At 41.0% G+C, this 17,575-nt stretch overlaps 1 protein-coding gene across 1 annotated transcript in view; it reads left to right on the plus strand.

Moving 5' to 3' along the window:
• DDX17 (DEAD-box helicase 17) overlaps nt 1–17,575 on the plus strand; it is a 20,770-nt gene continuing 3,195 nt past the window's right edge. Inside the window, exons 1-12 of the mRNA XM_074871154.1 lie at nt 1–573; nt 4,743–4,893; nt 6,968–7,067; nt 7,185–7,318; nt 8,045–8,110; nt 8,404–8,545; nt 10,639–10,799; nt 10,889–11,061; nt 11,384–11,494; nt 11,963–12,024; nt 12,415–12,474; nt 16,682–16,921. Of these exons, the coding sequence (XP_074727255.1) occupies nt 530–573; nt 4,743–4,893; nt 6,968–7,067; nt 7,185–7,318; nt 8,045–8,110; nt 8,404–8,545; nt 10,639–10,799; nt 10,889–11,061; nt 11,384–11,494; nt 11,963–12,024; nt 12,415–12,474; nt 16,682–16,921 (1,444 nt within the window). The 5' untranslated portion in view covers nt 1–529. The remainder of the gene's footprint in view (nt 574–4,742; nt 4,894–6,967; nt 7,068–7,184; nt 7,319–8,044; nt 8,111–8,403; nt 8,546–10,638; nt 10,800–10,888; nt 11,062–11,383; nt 11,495–11,962; nt 12,025–12,414; nt 12,475–16,681; nt 16,922–17,575) is intronic.

The raw sequence follows: 17,575 nt of genomic DNA on the forward strand, positions 1-17,575 counted from the left end.
GTAGCAGACTTTGAGGAATAGGGAGAGCGTTACTCTCCTCCCTCCCTTCCTCACGCGGGGGCCCGACTCAAGCAAAGAACACTACGCACCTTTCGCATCCTGCCTTCCGTGCAGAGCAGGGTTTCGCCAAGCGAGCTGAGGGCGTAGTTGGTTTCCGGGAATAGGCGTAGGTATTTTCGAGGGCCGCAGTTTGCGCAGCGTTGGGCCGCCCGTAACGTAACTGAAGCGGGTTGGGGCGGCGGCAGCCATTTTGTGCCGGGAGCCCGGAGGAAGAAGACGCTGGTGTCTCCACACTTCACGGGCCCTGGAGCCGACCGAGAGCCCCGCCGTTCCCTCCGCCGACGTCCAGCGGGTCTCTGACCCACTGACCACCTCTTCTCCTTTTGTATCCCACCAAAGAAGCGAGGTGGCGCAAAGCGATTCCTCCGAGACACAGCCGCCCCTGGCTGGACCGTCTCCCCGTACCCCCAGTCCCTCGCCGTCCCCACGGCCGGCGTTCCGCTGCCTTTCTCCCACCCCTCCGGGTGCGATGAGGGGCTTCGGGGACCGGGGCCGCGACCGAGACCGCGGCGGGTAAGGGGGGGGTGGGCAGGCCGGGCGGGGGGTGGGGGGGTGGCGCGGCGCGGGTCGACACGGCATGGGGGCGGTGGAGGGAGCCGCCTGCCCCGCGTCGGGGGGCTGGTGGGAGGAAGGCTGGGGAGGATTCGCGGCGGCGAGGGGGGCGCGTTCTGCTTGCGGTATTTGGGGGAGCTTTTTCCCCAGAAATTCTCTTGGGGGGTTGGGGGACGGCTGGAGATTTCGTAGGGTTCTGACAGCAAGGTGGGGTGGTGGGTTGAGTTTTTAATTTAGATTTTCCGTCGTTCATGTGTAACCGTGTGTGCTTTGCTTGCAGTTTTGAGGCCTGCATTTTCCTCCGCGCCCCCCCCCCCCCCCCCCCGGCTTAATTTATTTTCTGCCAGTCCCCTTCCTCACCCTACTCTCCTCCTCTCTCCATCCCCCCCGCCCGCAAGCCACGAAGGTCTGGGTGGCCCTGACAAGGGTGGTTGGACAGTCTGCCCTTCTGGTTGTCATTGCTCCTTCTGGACTTACTAGAAAGATGGCAGTTGGTGAAAGGTCTTTCTCAGTTGCGCTGCCAAGCTTATCGTGAGAAGAAATGAGATTGAAAACTGCTGCCATGCAGGGGGCTTGCATACTCGAGAGGGTGATCTCGGTAAACATGGCCCTGGACCACACTTAAAGAGCATGACCGAGCTTACCTAGAAGTCAAACAGGAGATGTCTGTGTGGCCCTGCAGAGGCCTAGTGCTTGATACTCTTGAATCTGCTATTTAGAGGAAACTTGTCTTGGAAAAGGTTTCTGCACGTTTGACTTTTTTTTTTCCTTCCGAGGATGGCAGCAATAAATGCAGTGGCATTATAGTATTTAACTAGTTTGAGACTTGAGGTTTTTTAAGGGTTGAAAATAGCAAGACGTTCATCCCAGGCCTTTTTAAAGAGAAAGTTAGAACTAATTTAGGAGAGTGGCATTTTCTGTCCTTCAGATCCCAAGTAGTTAGGCCTCCATTCTCAAGGATTAACAATAAACATATCATGTGGCTTCTGTTAATACGTCTGACTAGACCTCGGTTAATGAGTCTTCTTTTTTTGTTTTTTTTTTTTTTCAGCCCCCCTTCCTTTCCTTTCCTTCTTGTTTTCCCTCCTCACAGGGAGATTCAGGAATATTTTGTGCATTTTAACATTTAGTTTCTCATCGTCTGTGAAGAGAGATAGTTGTGTCCTTGCTTTATCTTACACCCACATTTTGTGCTCTGAAATTAAAAGATACTTCCATTTTTTTTCACAGAGAGGAGGGTTCTGGTGTTTTTCCACTATGAGATTTCCAGCTCAGTTTAACACAAGGACATTGGAGTAAACACTTTGTCAAGTCTGAGATAGTTCAGACCCCAGCTGATTTTGGGAGTTTAGTGAGTGAGCTTGAGTATGCAGATTTATATACAGTTACTTAAAAGAACACTGGCCAAAGCATAGTCACAACACTTGATGTGTCTTAAAATTTGTGTAATCCCATTTTGTGTAAAGACTTTGACTATAAGTGGATGCTTCTCTTTTAAATCAGGGGTTTTGAATAAGTAAAAGGAGTACCTACATGCTGCTTAGTGAAGTTTTTGGACATTTGTGTGGAAAACCGTTTTCTTGGCATATTATTCTGGAAGCTTTAATGCATTGGGCTTCAGTTTGTTATATACATCTATTTAAGGTGTGAAAATATTTGTAGGTAGTAACAACCATCATACTTCATAAATAACCTGTAAAATTTTGGGCCACCCAGCATGCTGGTTAAGTGCCATTTGAAAGTTTATCACTTTCTCAGTGCTGATTTGTTTGTAGGTTAAACAAATACAGGCTTTCTGTTTTCCTCCTGTCAGGAACAAGTTGTAGGTGACTTCTTAGAATGGAAAGTTATGCTGTTTTGCACTGGAATGTAACAAATTCACTCGGTTCTGTCCCAGAAATGATGGCACCGGTAATATTACAGAAGAATGTTTTGAGTCAGTCTGAATTTACACTTGAAAACTGTTGGCAAATCAGTGGAATATTCTTAGATTTAAATCAGTTTAACTGGAATTGGAATCTCATTTTTACTTGTAATCAGAATGTAAAGTGTAAGTTACTGCCAGTTTAGCAGATAGAGGCAGCGTTCGAGGACTGCTTCAGGGCTCGCTTCTTTCAGGTCAGTATACAGCCATATCGTGTATAAGAATGGAGAACTGAAACTATGTGACTTCTATGTAAAATATATCTGTTTTTTCCCCCTGGATAGCTGTGGAGCAAATATTCATAGTACCCAACTGTTTCAGTGTCCAGTCTTGCAATCAGTTCTTGTATGTGTATCCTTTCATAAGGGAACTCATTGACCCTTTGAACGTCCAGTTGACTTCAGTGAGACTGGATTTAGTTAGAACTACTTGGATCCAGAAGTAGTTGTTATTTTGACCTCAAGTTAGCATGATCAGTAGGAGACATCTTCAGTAAAGGTGAATGTCCCTGTAAATGAAAATCTGTACTATTTTTTTTACTTTGTCCTGAAAGAAAATGTAATGCTTAACTGAATTTTTGAAGTTGTGTTTCAGTCTTTTCGTATGACAAAAATTGCTGACTGTGCATGCCATGTGGGGGATCCAGTAGACATACTGATGAGAAAATAAGGGATATTTATAGGAGAGGGAAGAGGCAGTTGTGGCAAAGGAAACATTTTAAAACTTACTTAGCAGGTTTTAAGTTAAATTGTATCTTTCATACTTAATCTTTTCCAACAATGTGACCCCTTCTTCCTGTTAATATGTTGATTTGAGTTCTGGTTTTTTGGTCTCTTTAAACACTGTAATTTGTAGTTTCCATTGGGAAGTAAGGTAAAGAACAAATGTAGTTAATGTCTGAACAGATAGCCTTGTACGTAAGATAATCCAGAAATTTATTTCAGGTCATCTTTATTTTTTAGTACTTTCTCACCGAAGTTACTAGTGTTAAGAAGATTGCTTTGGGATTTTTGTTGCTTTTGGTTTGTTTCATTAACAGTTTTTTATGTACTGGTGGACTGCCTGGGTAAGGTGCAGACACTTTGGATTTGCTATCTAAATGAAAGTCTTGTTTTAAATGGGCATTTCTCATGAATTCATGTTTTGCAGAAAGCTGTAGCTTTATTAACCAAAATTTTAATTAGGACAAAATTTGACATGATAGCATTTGGAAAAGTACCTTCTGCTGTGTTTGTATGATACTAGTGAAAGAGCTATAACTTTTTGTGGAATTTAAAAATATATAATTTATAATGTTTACAGTGAATAATCATTTTATGCCCCTCAGTTTTCAGTTACTCTTACAGATTATTGCCAGAAGCTCATGTTTTGTCTAATAGATTAATGAGTCATTCCAGTTAGTTCTTAACCTTCTGAAGTGTATTAAATTAACTGGGTGAAGAAAACTTGTGTGAGAGAGAAAGAGCAGTAACATCTGAGTTGTTCTGCTAGTTAGGAAATTTTTAGTAAACGTTAGCTTCTTACTCTCTTGAGTCTTCATCAGAAGCATTTGAGAGAGGATATGATTTTTCCCAGGTACTCTTTTTTTCCTGTTAGACTCTGGTTTAAAAAAGAAATTTTATTATTTTTAATTGTTTTGGTTCCAGAATTGCAGATAGACTTGCAGACTTGGCTGGGGTTGTTTACTTTCTGTTCTTCACACTTGTTTTTCATTTGAGGCATACTGCTTGATAAGAAAGGAGAGAAAACACAGAGGGGGAGACAGAGAAGTAGCTATTTTTGTGTAAAACTAACCTTGAGAGAGATACAGGGAACTTACAGTTAGAGATTTTTCTCATCCCTTTCATCTAACCATGTTTTAAGTGCACTGTCAATTTCAAGAAAAGGCAAGTGCTATAGCTTACCCATAGTGTTGTCCCGAGGAGGGAACCTTGAGGTGGAAACGTAGAGACAGGAGCTTTAAGGCAGTGACTTACAGATGGCTGTAATGGAAAGAAACTTTTAAGATGGTTTTGGGTTATAACTTAAAGCAGGCTTATGTCATTTCAAGAAGTTGTATGCGATCATAGTGACTGTAGGCATGTGACTTCCGGTAGAATGTTGTGCTCATGTGTCAACTGGGGAAAAAGAGGGTGGAAAATACTTGCAAACTTGCAAATTCCAGAGTAATCAAATGCTCTTTTTTTATAATAACTAACATTCCTAGGTTTGGAGCAAGTCGTGGAGGTCCTCTTCCTCCAAAGAAATTTGGTAATCCAGGGGAACGTTTACGTAAGAAAAAATGGGATTTAAATGAACTGCCCAAGTTTGAAAAGAATTTTTACGTGGAACATCCGGAAGTGGCCAGGCTTACTCCAGTAAGTTTTCAGATTCTCTCTGTTCCATTTTGCCTACAACAGAAAATGTCACAAGTGAAAAAACTTGTTCTAGGAGGTCTGGGACAGTGTGTAATAGAACTGTCTCTTCATTAAGCTTGTTTGATATTTGTGTGCTCTACAGGGTACCACAGGTGTAATTGCCTTCAGTATTTAACAGAGGTGATGCTTCTGCTCTTAGCTGTTTTTATATGAGATACTGTATATTTGGTTGTTTATATTTCATCATCACAATGTTTGTATGGTCTAGCTATTGTCAGTGTAGATAAGACTTAGAGAACTTGAGAGTTGCAGTACTGGGGAGGCCCTGAAAGAACCTAAAATAATGAAGTAAGAGGACCAGAAATACATGAGAAATGTTTGCAAGTTATATTTTATCGTAATAATAATTAAGGCTGAAAGAGGCCGTGGGAGACCTCTAGTTTAATCCTCTGCTCAGAGCAGGGCTAACTACAAAACTATAGCAGGTTGCTTAGCACCTTGTCCTTTTGAGATTGAATTATCCCCAGGGATGGGGAGAGTTTATATCCTCTCTAGGTGGCTGTCCCAAGGCTTAATGTTTCTTATGGTATTTTTCCCCCCCCCCCAAATAATTATTTGAAACATCTTCTCTATAGTGACCCATCGGGTAGTTGAAAGTAGCAGTTAAATTCCCCTGTTAATCCTCTCTTTCCCAAGCTAAACAAATCCAGCACTCCCAGTCTTCATGCAGCCTGTACTTCAGCCTCTATCTAGCTTTCCTCCCAAAACTGGGCATGCTCTGTTAAAACAATGTCTTTCTTACATTGGGGGCTCAAAACTGGATGCAGTACTTTGTGTTTACTTTGTGGATACAGTAGTCTCACCTTCCCACCCAACTTGAGTCTAGTCTTTTTTTCCCCTCTTTAATGTCTTATATTTAGAAATAAGAGATTTCATTCTTAACATGAGGAAACAAACAAACAAAATGTTCTTATCTAATTACATAGACTTACAACTATTTGTGAAATATTCATGAGATATTTATATGGCATAAAGGAGTTGAAAGAGGCACTGGCTTTTTAAAGATACAACAACTTGAACTGCTGAACCACAGTTAGTGTTAGCTGCTGTAGCTGTCTTTGCCTTCGCTAACTAAAAGGATTTTCATATTTTTCCCACAAGGTGTTTTCTTTTTTTACCTTTTCATTCAAGCTCAAGAGATTCTCACAAATAGTAAATTTGTTGCTTTGGATTAAGTGTGTATTTGGTATTGATGTGTATCTTTCTGTTGATTTTTAATGAGAGTGAGAATAAGATCATGAATGGTGGAAGCATGTTGCAAAGTGCAGTTGGACTTGTAAGATAACCTAGACAAAGATTAAACACTTTCTAATCCTAAAATTATGCTTATGTGGATACACATTTCAGAAGTATTTTAAGACGTTCCGTCATTAAAAAGAATTATGAGATCTTAGGGTATCATTATGACGTTGCCTGGGCTTCTTTCATGAAGAAAAGAAGTGCTGGTTCCGAAAAGATTCCAGGCAACATTGCTGACTTGCAAGTTGTCCAGCAAGAGCTCTGTATTTAGCCACCTCTGGAATGTGTTAATTGAAGGAGGGGGACTGCCCTGCCCTGCCCTCTGCTTGTTCCTAGTGTATTAGGGCCTGTTTATTTTGTTCAGCTCTTAGCACTGGCACATAAAACATGTTTGTTACCTGATCTTCTGTTTCTAATCACTTTTGAAGCCGTTGGTCATTCCTGGCCTCTGGAAAAAGGGTATAGGTCTTAAAAATATTATATTAATACACTTTTTCATTAAAAAGGACTGGTTGGAAGAAGAGAGAGACATTAGTCCTTCTAGACTACATAGAGAGCTCATATGTCTGAATACTGGAGAAGCTATGTGGTAGCTCAATCTTAAAATAAAATCTTGAGGAAAACGGTCCTTTTTATATCTCTGTTTCAATTCAGTTATCTAACGAAGCTGTTATATAGAGGTGTGAAGCGAGTTAATAGTTAGAAACACGCACTTTAAGTCCTTGCTGACATTCAGCATTTGTCTTTGCTTTTTTTTTTTTTTTTATGTGAATAGTATGAAGTTGAAGAATTGCGAAGAAAGAAAGAGATAACAATTCGAGGAATGGAGGGCTGCCCCAAGCCTGTGTTTGCCTTCCACCAGTGTAGTTTTCCCCGTAAGTATTTTGCTGTTCGTTAAGATAATGAGGATTACTCAAAAGCAGTAACTGTTTAGGCCTGTTCTGGAGCCTCAGTTATCCTTTAAGAAATTTTTTCTTTTCTTAAATTCTTAGAGTATGTGATGGATGCCTTGATGGACCAGAACTTCACAGAACCCACTCCAATTCAGTGCCAAGGTTTTCCACTAGCCCTCAGTGGTCGTGATATGGTGGGCATTGCACAGACTGGCTCTGGGAAGACGCTAGCAGTATGTATTCTTGCCTTTTATTTATTTGTTTAGTTTTCCTAGTTGCTTTGCAGAAATTACTCTCAGCTGCTTGTTAGTTTTTGGCTTGTCAGTTCTACAAGCATAAAGTGAGATGATTACATGTACTTTATTGCGTCATGGGTGAGAAGTTTCAGCTAAACTAGCCTGTCTTATTCACAGGCATGTATTTTGTGTGTGTCTTTCTTTTTGTATGCTTAGTCACTTCTCTTTGGTCTATGCTTACATTGTCGTTTAAAAAACAGTCTGTGCTCTTTAGCATATTTGTTTTATTAACTATGCAAGTTAAAAAATGGTTGAGTCTTCAAGGTGTATGTTAGTTTTATCTGCAATGGTTAAGAAGGAATTTTATCCTTTATGAAAAGCATTGAGTAGGGTCGGGATTGCTCAATTCTACTAATTTAGACTGCAAATTTAAATTTCAATGAGCCTTTCAGAGGTGCTGAGCAACTCTATTTTGTGCTAGTGTCAAAGCAGATATGGTTGGTCAGCAGCTCTGAAAATCTTCTATTTTGTTGGGTAAGTGCAAGTATCTGTTTCTGCAGAATCCTGATCTTTATATAGCCAAGGTTTCTTGCTGTCAGGTGTTGGCTTCTTGAAGATTGTTTGGCTAAATGGGCTCTTGCCATGATCCAGTTGTCATGGCAGGAGGTCATTGGCATTGAATATTGAATTCCTGTGTCTTGACTTAAAGTTCTTCTGTTTTAGTACTTGTTGCCTGCAATTGTTCACATCAACCACCAACCGTATTTGGAGAGAGGGGATGGCCCAATTGTAAGTGCTTGTTGATTCTCTTCCTTTTTGTGTGTAAGGCATGGCATCATTAATGAGATGTGTACTTTATTTAATTGGTATATCAGAATAGTAAGTCCAGAAATGTTTACTATCACTATGTGAACATCCCACTCAGTTGAAATTCTGTGCAATTGCTGACGTAGTCTAAAGATACTTAAATGTTTTAGCTAATAAAGAGCAGATGGTCCAACTTTGCTTATGGTGTCTGTGCGAAGCCCTTAAGTTAGGGATGTGTATGCAGCTTGGCTATCCTGAATTGATTCCTTCTGCAGTGTCTGGTTCTAGCACCTACTAGAGAGTTGGCCCAGCAAGTACAGCAGGTGGCTGATGATTATGGCAAATGTTCAAGACTGAAGAGTACCTGCATATATGGAGGAGCACCCAAAGGTCCCCAGATCAGAGATCTAGAAAGAGGTAACTTTAAAATGGGTGTTAGCAGTTTCTGGAGGAGGTGGTATTGTAAAGTGTCTGTCAGAATAAAGTGATCTGCTTAAAACCTGTTTGGAAGGCGGTGTGCGTGAATGAGGAGCTATTTCTTTCTCCAGTTACAATGATAGTTCATGAGGTAGGTCTCTTCTTTGTTGTATAGCAACTTATTTGGATATTAGATTTCCTTTCTATTTTCTGTTTGAACTTCCCACTTGTGAAGATCATCAGGATGTAGGAAGGGGAAAAGGAAACTTAACAGAGAACAGGTTATTTTCAGGAAATGCAGTAGCAGCAAGTTTAAAGAATGATTTTTCTTAAGCCAAATTTCAAGTTTTCTGTCTAAGCTTGTTCAAATAATCATACTTAATTTCTGAATGTATAGAAACTTCTAGACGGTGGGGTTTGAGTTTATTATTGTTCTTAAGCACTAAGCTCTATTTCCATTCATGTACCCCATAACATTCTGTAACTGCCTTTCTGTACATAGCAAGGAGCTGGAGTTGGGAATGATGAGGAACCACAGTTCTGCAGCAGCCACTGTAACAGAGTTAGCTCAAGTGACCTAACCTTCATTACAAGGGCTAGTTAGATACTACTTCAAATGCAGGAATGTGCTGCTGGCTTTCATCTTCACTAAATGAAAAAAATGTAATAGAATTATGTGAAAAGATGTAAGAAGTATTATCAAGGTAAGATTAGATATACAGATCTACTCAAGAAATCAGAAAATTTTACTTACCGCTGCAGTTTGCAGAGTCATTATTGAAAACTGCAGTAATGGCATAAAAGCATGGATGGTAGGAGGCTGTAGGATAGCTTTGTTCAAGAAAATGGTAGTGCATTCCGATTCAAAAGTAGCATCTTCAGTGGGAGAGTCAAAGGATCCTCCTTGGGAGGATCAGCTTAGCTTGGTGGGTTTTTGCACACCTTTCTGGAGTGCTGTAGGTGTTCTGCTTATGAAGAAAACCCTTTGGTTGGAGAATGTGGGCAGGTTCAGTGCTTTCAGTCCTTTCAGATGTTAACTGGCTTTGGATGATTGCTTAGTGTTTTCTGCAGCAAAGATTGTTGAATAGATAAGCGTCCAGAAAACATATTTTCTTTTTCCTTTTTTTTCTCAGTTGTGATCTTTGGGGTATTTAATGTATTTACTTTGGAGGAATACATCATTAACAGAGATTGCAGTTTATTCAGTCTCCCTGGCAGACCGATGACTCCATTAGAAATGTAATTCCTGCATGAGCTTTATAGAAACTAGAAGTATGCCCAGCTTTGTCAGCTCTGAGGAGTCCAGGTTGACACAGATAAAAAGATCTGGGTTGCCACAAAATACTGTGCATCTGTAAGAGCAGTATCAAGAAAGCTGTTGGGTTTTTGCTCTTTTTTACCCCCCTGCTTCCCTAAACTTACCTGCCATGGACATTTCAATGACACTGAAGGACTCGCCTGTAAGATTTGGGAATCAGTGGAAACCAGTCCCCCCTTTTAAGTAGTGTATAAATTGCCATACCTGATACTAGTTTATGAATATTTGAATTCCATTTTTGTGCTAACAAATACAGGCAGGATTGCTGTCTGTCACTAGTGGTGCATAATTACTCAGTATTAAAGCTGATGCTTTGGCTTTATATATTAAAAAAAAAGGTGGAAGTAATTTGACCTGTACAGCAAGAGGAGCACTTCATGTTTGATTAACATGGGGAATTTAGCTGGAGTTCACTCTTACTTTTCTAGAGCTCTCTAGACCACATAATTCTGGATGAAGGTGGGTCAGGCTTTAGTAGAAGCTTGTTTTGCTTCTGATTTTTGGACAGCTCTTCACTAGTGTTTTCTGGCAGTAAGCTTTTAGCTTCTGTATTGCATTTATTATTCTAATGGCACTGTAACGGTAATTTCAGAATGGAAAAAAAAAACTAAAAGAAACTAGGGCTTCTACTGAAATGACTCAATCTTGGGTACGAATGAGGGTGGTGCTTTTTTTTTAAACAATTTTGCTCTGGAAGGTGATTCATTCTGACTAAAAATACCAATTGACATTCAAATGAAGAGCCTTACTCTTTTTTCCTTATTCTGTTTTGAAGGTGTGGAGATCTGCATTGCTACACCAGGTCGTTTGATTGACTTCCTTGAGGCAGGAAAGACCAACCTTCGTCGGTGTACGTACCTAGTGCTGGATGAAGCAGACAGGATGTTGGACATGGGGTTTGAACCCCAAATTCGTAAAATTGTTGACCAGATAAGGGTGCGTGAACCTTGTAAAATGACAGTCTCCTTTGGTTTCCCGTTTGAAGCCCAGTACCTTAAATAAATCCGTTTTCCCTTTTTCCTTAGCCTGACAGACAGACTCTGATGTGGAGTGCCACCTGGCCAAAAGAAGTACGCCAGCTTGCCGAGGACTTCCTGCAGGACTATGTTCAGATCAATGTGGGAAACTTGGAGCTGAGTGCCAACCACAATATCCTGCAGATAGTGGATGTATGCATGGAAAGCGAGAAAGACCATAAGTAAGCTGGTTTTCCTGCCATCTCACTTTTTTGGTTGTACTTAAAAATCTACATTGCTTTGTAAGCCAAATATGAATTCTGAATAGTGAAGTGACTTGTAATATTATTTAACCTTTTAGTGTTAACAAAATAAGTCCTGTAATTAACTCCTCTATTGTGTATGTTTTAGCCATACTGTTATACAACAGACCTAAATTCTGTGTAAATGATGCTGACTTATTATGTGGATGCATGTTGTATATGTTCTCAATGTAAGTTGAGGGAGTGCTCCTATATTCTTTTATATGCGGATATACATCTTAGATCTCATGTCTATTTTTAGACTGATACAACTGATGGAAGAAATCATGGCAGAGAAGGAAAACAAGACTATCATCTTTGTGGAGACAAAGAGGCGATGTGATGATCTCACTCGAAGGATGCGCAGAGATGGGTGATTAGCTTCCCCTTGTTTCTAATGGGAAACAGAAATTGTAATCAAAAGCAGTAAGGTTTAAATGCTCATGATGCTATTGTCAGGAACAACTTGTCCATTCTTTTCTCGGCTGCATTCAGTCTTGGTTTCCCAGAAGATTCCACTCCACCAAAGCATTAGTGCAAGAGAGGCTATTTGTAAGATGTGCAGCTTTTAGTGTATCGGAATATTGATATGCTGATTGGGACTGTATCAGGATAGCAAATGGGATTTGGCTTAGATTTGGTTATGTGGGCAGTGAGTTTAATATGCAAGAAACAAACCAGTATGCATGCTAGGTAGATGCAGGCCAGAGGAGGACAGGGAATAAAAAATACTTCTGAAGTTTTTTATTTTTTGCCTTTTTACCAAAATGCCAGTAAAGCTCCCTGTTGCCTTTAATGTATGTACTTTCTGTCTATACTAATGTGCATCTCTGTTTGGCAGTTGGCCAGCTATGTGTATCCATGGAGACAAGAGTCAGCCAGAAAGAGATTGGGTGCTTAATGGTGAGTCCATCACTGAGAGGAGAATTAACTCGGGCTACTGTACATAATTTACCGAGACATGCTTTTCTCCAGCCTCCTTTTTTCTTTTTTGTCTCTATACCCAATAGATACATTTCAAAAGAACTTCCTTTGCCTTTGTACTGTTAATTTCAGTACTTGTATTAGCCTTTTTTTTTTTTTTTTCTTTTTGACAAAAACACAATGGGGAAAATTGCTTAACCCAGAGAGCTGGATTTTGAAAAATAATTGACACATTATATCCCAGCTTGCTGGGGTTTCTGAAATTGACCCAACTTACCTAGATTCTGAAAAATGAGCATTTAGTGTAAATCAAGTTCAGGTAACTATCTTTTTGAAAAATCTTACTTCATAGCATGCTTTGTTTTACAGAGTTTCGTTCTGGAAAGGCTCCTATCCTCATTGCTACCGACGTTGCATCTCGTGGGCTAGGTTTGTACACATAGACCACTCTTGCCTACTGCTGCATATTTTTCTTCTTTGGACTGAAATATGTTTTCTTTTTAAAAAAAAAAAAAAATTCAAAGCGTGATTTTCCCCCACATGTGAAATACGTTTTTTAACATTAATCTTTTTTTTTTCTTTCATATTCAAAGTCTCTTCCTGCTCCTAATGAACAGGCTTTGGTCTGCAGCAAGGCCTAGGCATGACCAATCGATCGCCAAGAGGGAGAAGAGACGTCCAATTATGCAACCCAACCCTTCCACCACACTCACTTCTTCCCCAAATCCAGCTTTTGTTGCTGGATGATAGGGATGGATTGCTCTCAGTTCAGAGCGTGTCAGATAAAGTTCAAGTAGGAAGTTGTGGGAGAGCATTTCAACAGCAAATAGCTAATATTCTCCCTGTATGACACACCACAGATTTGAACATACCAACCCCAGTGTACACGCATGTTTACCCCACAGATGTATTCACATCTGAGAAAGCACTGCTCCAGATCTTTGGTCTTGACATGTAACCTTCCCTCCTCTGTGTTCCTTCTAGGCAGGACCACTGAGATTATATATGGCCTTTAACACCATGTTACCCAAATGTGTAACTGAATCAAAATTGCACAGCTCTATTCTGGTGGTATGAAAATGATCTGTCTGGATGCATCAGTTGTGCCCCCTTTTTTAATAAGCATATCTGTATTGTGAAACACTGCGTGCTAAGCACAGTCCTAGTGTGCCCACTCTAGAAGAGGAGGATGGCTTCTGAAGTGCTCTGAGTTCAGTAACAGACATTGAATACTCTACCCTCCCTGAGTTTGGTAGAAGATAAACTACTTGGGGGTCGATATCTCATTGTAGTAAATTTTAGACAAAACTACTGCAAATCAGTGCAGATAAGCTCAGAGAAGTCTCTGTTAAAAATCTCAGTTACCTGAGCTCTCTTTTTTTTCATGTGCTGGAAGGGTGGCTGTGCTGTGCATCATATGGTCACTTTAATACAGGCAGACCATTACTAGACTTTGTTCACACAACCTTCACCCCTCCTTCCCCTCCCCCCTCAAAAAACGTCCAACACTTCCTGAGAGAGGTGTTTATGTGGACTTCAGTCTCTGCCCTCTAGGGTCATGTCTGGACCTGTGCAGTTAGAACTTGGGCCTGTTGGGAGAAGGGACTGAGGCCTGAAACCAGTTTGTATGAAAGAGCTGCTTTCTGTAGCAGCATTTTTTAAACAGGCTTGCTATGTGCTGGTAGCTTCTTTGTGCATCTTGCCTAGACATTTAAAACAGCCTCACCCCCCGCAAAAAAAAAACACTGCCCCCAAAACTACTCAATTGGATAACACTTCAGAAAACAGTGTCCCCACTTCCCATCCTCCACTTCACCTGAGCTAAGGGGGAAAGGTACCAGAGTCTGTTTCTTGTTACTGAACAACATCTCTGCTTGTTTTGGGGCCCTGAGTTTGCTGCTTCTTAAAATAAGTCACTTAACTGGCAAACTTCTGGACGACTTCCTCCAAGATCCTGGAAAGTGAAGGCTTCTACCTAAATAACATAAAACAGGGGCGCGCGCCTTTTGGCTGAGTCACCAGGGCTTTCCCTCTTCCTAATGGAACATTGGTTTCAAAAAAGCTTCTTCCAGGTAAGTTCTGAGTCCCATAATGACTTCTTTGTGATAATTCCCTGGAGTGAGGTCCTCTCTCTGCACTGATTTTTTTTTTTTTTTTTTAAACTTTATTTTTTGTTCAGTCTATTAAACTAAAAACATTGAATTTGTTTTGTTTTGTTTTCTTTAACAGAAGCTTTGATATCAGCTGCAGATCATTCTCAGTGCAGGGGTGGGGGCACATCTACATTGATGGTCTAAACAGCTCTCTAGACTAGCATGTTTGCTAGTTTATCTCTCTCCTGATTAATAATTGGAGACTGTCTGTGCCATAGGGTATTCCGATGGTCTGACAAAGGGAATGTTTCCCAGGTAGCTGTCAAAAATGATAACACAGTTTCAATTCTTGATCCTGCTACATTATCTTCGAAAAGCGCAGGAAGATTGTGAGTGTGCGCAAATGCTTTGGAGCATGCTAGACTGGAGAAGCCGAGTCTTGTACTTGCTCTGGTCTTTTCTTCAGCGAGCTGCGTGCTCTACCAGGACCACTTTCTAGTCTGGAAAACACCCTTGCATTTTCCTCTTCCTGCCTTCCCATTCTTCCTGCTCCTCCCCAGTCAAGTCAGTTCTGTCTGCATTGGTAGCTACAATTCCCTGTGCTTTCTGCCGGGAAAGCACGTCCTTGTATCCTCTGTGGTAATTCAAGTCACTTTGCTACTGATGAATGTGTGAAACGGGACTGGCTGAGGATCATGTAGCCTGCAGCTTGTCAGACTAGTTACACTCTGGCTGTGAAGATGCAATCTGTCATACGTACTCCTCTCTTTACTTCACTTTCCCTTTTTAAAAAAACTGTTGCATCAAGGACCCTAGCTGGAGACTCGCGCAGCCCCCTGTGAAACCTGCCTTCTCACTCCCTTTTTTTGGTGTGATTCAGGACTTTGGAGTCAGCAAAGACTGAGGAGCCCCCTCTTTGCTGTAATAAGAAACAGACATAAAGTCCCCCTCTTGTCACTACAACCCTCTTGTTTTTATTTTTCCTACAACCCCTTTGAAATTGATGCAGTCTGGGCAATAGATGCAGTCTGACCCTTTGGATGTAATTTTTGTATCTTCATTTTTTTGACAATTGCCCCTAAGAACCCCAAATAGGGGACAAAAAGCGTTGGAGGACCTGAAACTTACCTGAACCCAGGTTCTCCGGCGCTTCACAACCAAATGGGGCTACAGAGAAGCGTCTAAGCCAGTTCACAGAGCGAGCGTGTGTGGGGACTTCTCGCTGCCATGGACCCTTGATGCATGCTCCCCGCGCTCCAGTGGTCCCGTGTCAGAGGGCGGAGTTTTCGAAAGGAGGCCGCCAAAAATAAAAGGCAAAGAGACGGGATCGGCTGCAGCGGTTTCCCACAGGAGGAGGGAGTGTGCATCGGTCTGGTAACAAAACAGAGAATGTTTCTCTCTTTAAAAAAAAACAAAAAACGAAAAAAAAAGGAAATCACAAAAATCTGTGTTTTATCTTGGATATTTTCAGAATATTCTTCTTAAAATGCAGATTTTTAATTTTTTTTTTTATGAGCTGTTAGGGCAATACCATGCCTTTTAAAAATACTGTATACTATAGTAAATAGGTGCTTTTGAAACTTGAGGTGCTTTCACTGAAGCGTTACACTAACATTTACTTTGTTCCTGTCCCATAAGTTTACAAAGCCTGTCTTCCCATAAGGCATGCAGTTCTGATCTAAATTTTAATATTTCGCATTCAAAGCAATTTTGATCATTTCATTTCCTGCTTCCATCTGACACTGTAGGAAGTAGGGAATCACTAATGGAATTCAGGATTGTCCAGATTAGGAAAGCTCGCCAGAACTGGATGGAACAGCATGGTGAAATGTTAGTGCAATGCATTCTGGTGATAACTACAAAGCTGAGTTAAGATGTGCTAGGTCTGAATAATTTTTAAGGAGTTGGCTGAATAATACTAATGTAATTGGAGTGTCTTAAGCTTTAGGCTAGGGAAGGTAGTTCACTGTATTTTATTAGGACTATAAAAGTAAATATTTTTAAGATTGCCTTATATTTCATGTTACCGAGTGGAAGGTAAGTGATCTCATTACGGTTATTATTTGTTAGACTTCTCCCAACAGAGTAAAAGCTTTACCGTGGCCGTTCTGCCCTTCCTCCGCCCCAGTTTGCTCTGTCTGATGGTGGCATTTTCACTTTCCAGATTGTGGGTTTTTTTTTAAAAAAACAAAGTACAGAATTAAATTAGCTTATTCACAAGCATCAGTGTCTTTGACACAGGAAGACAGAGAAGTGCATTCCGGGGAGGACGAATTTGAGTGCAGGGCAAAACTGCTTTAAAATTACCACTGTTTTTCAGGACACTGATCTTTGTTCCTGATGATCTTACATTTGAGTCTTCTACTCTTTTGGGATGAGTCTGTCTTGTATTTATTCCGTGCAATTACTAACTTTGTATTTTTTTTTCTTATTACTGTCACCTGCATTCGTGCTCCCCACCTTTCGTTGGCACGTCCTCTCTTCTTCTCCCCTTTCCTCAACCCTACCCCTTCACTGTGCTTCGCACCTGGGCACTTCACAAGACGTGGAAGATGTTAAATTTGTGATAAACTACGACTATCCGAACAGCTCTGAAGATTATGTGCACCGTATTGGCCGTACCGCACGTAGTACCAACAAAGGTACTGCCTACACCTTCTTCACACCAGGAAACCTGAAACAAGCCAGGGAGCTTATCAAAGTGTTGGAAGAAGCCAATCAAGCCATCAATCCAAAACTGATGCAGCTTGTGGACCACAGAGGAGGAGGAGGTGGTGGTGGAGGTAAAAGCACATGGGAAAAGGGCTACACAGGGAATAGGTTCCCCATTTTGAGGGAGGGAAGATTAAAAGAGGGTAGGGAAGTAGTAAGTACAAGTGTAAGGTAACAGACAGATTAATAATAAAGGTGTTTTGTACCCAAGGTCTCAACGTGTTATGTAGGTGGAGTATTTCTGTCTGACAGAGAGGTAGTTTGCTGTTTTACCTTGGCTGTAGATATTTTTTTTTCTCTCCTGGTAAGGTCCTCACAGAGCTAATTTCGCTTGAATTAATTAATCCCTCGCAGCTTCTACTTAAGCAAAGGCAATAGGATGCGTGTGCGGGCATGTGCAAAATTGAAATCGGTAAAGGGGTACACTGACTTTACCTTCAGGGACTGAAACTATTTTTCCTCCCATTCCCTGAAGGAATAATAAGTTTCCTTATATTTCCAAGCTAGTCCTGAATTTCTTCTGTTTCTTTGTCTTCAAGCACATGCATTAAGAACCCTTTATGAACTTTGTATTTACACCTTGAAAAAAATGGAGAGATTTATGCACAGCTGTGCAGGGGAGTTATAGTCAGTCAAAAGAACTTGCTGCTTGTGGGCAAAATTGTGGATGTAGAAGGGGGAGAAAGGGTGGTGTAATTGCACCAGAGTTCATTGCTTAAGACTTG

Source organism: Strix uralensis, chromosome 5, assembly GCF_047716275.1.
Source record: "Strix uralensis isolate ZFMK-TIS-50842 chromosome 5, bStrUra1, whole genome shotgun sequence".
NCBI lineage: Eukaryota > Metazoa > Chordata > Aves > Strigiformes > Strigidae > Strix > Strix uralensis.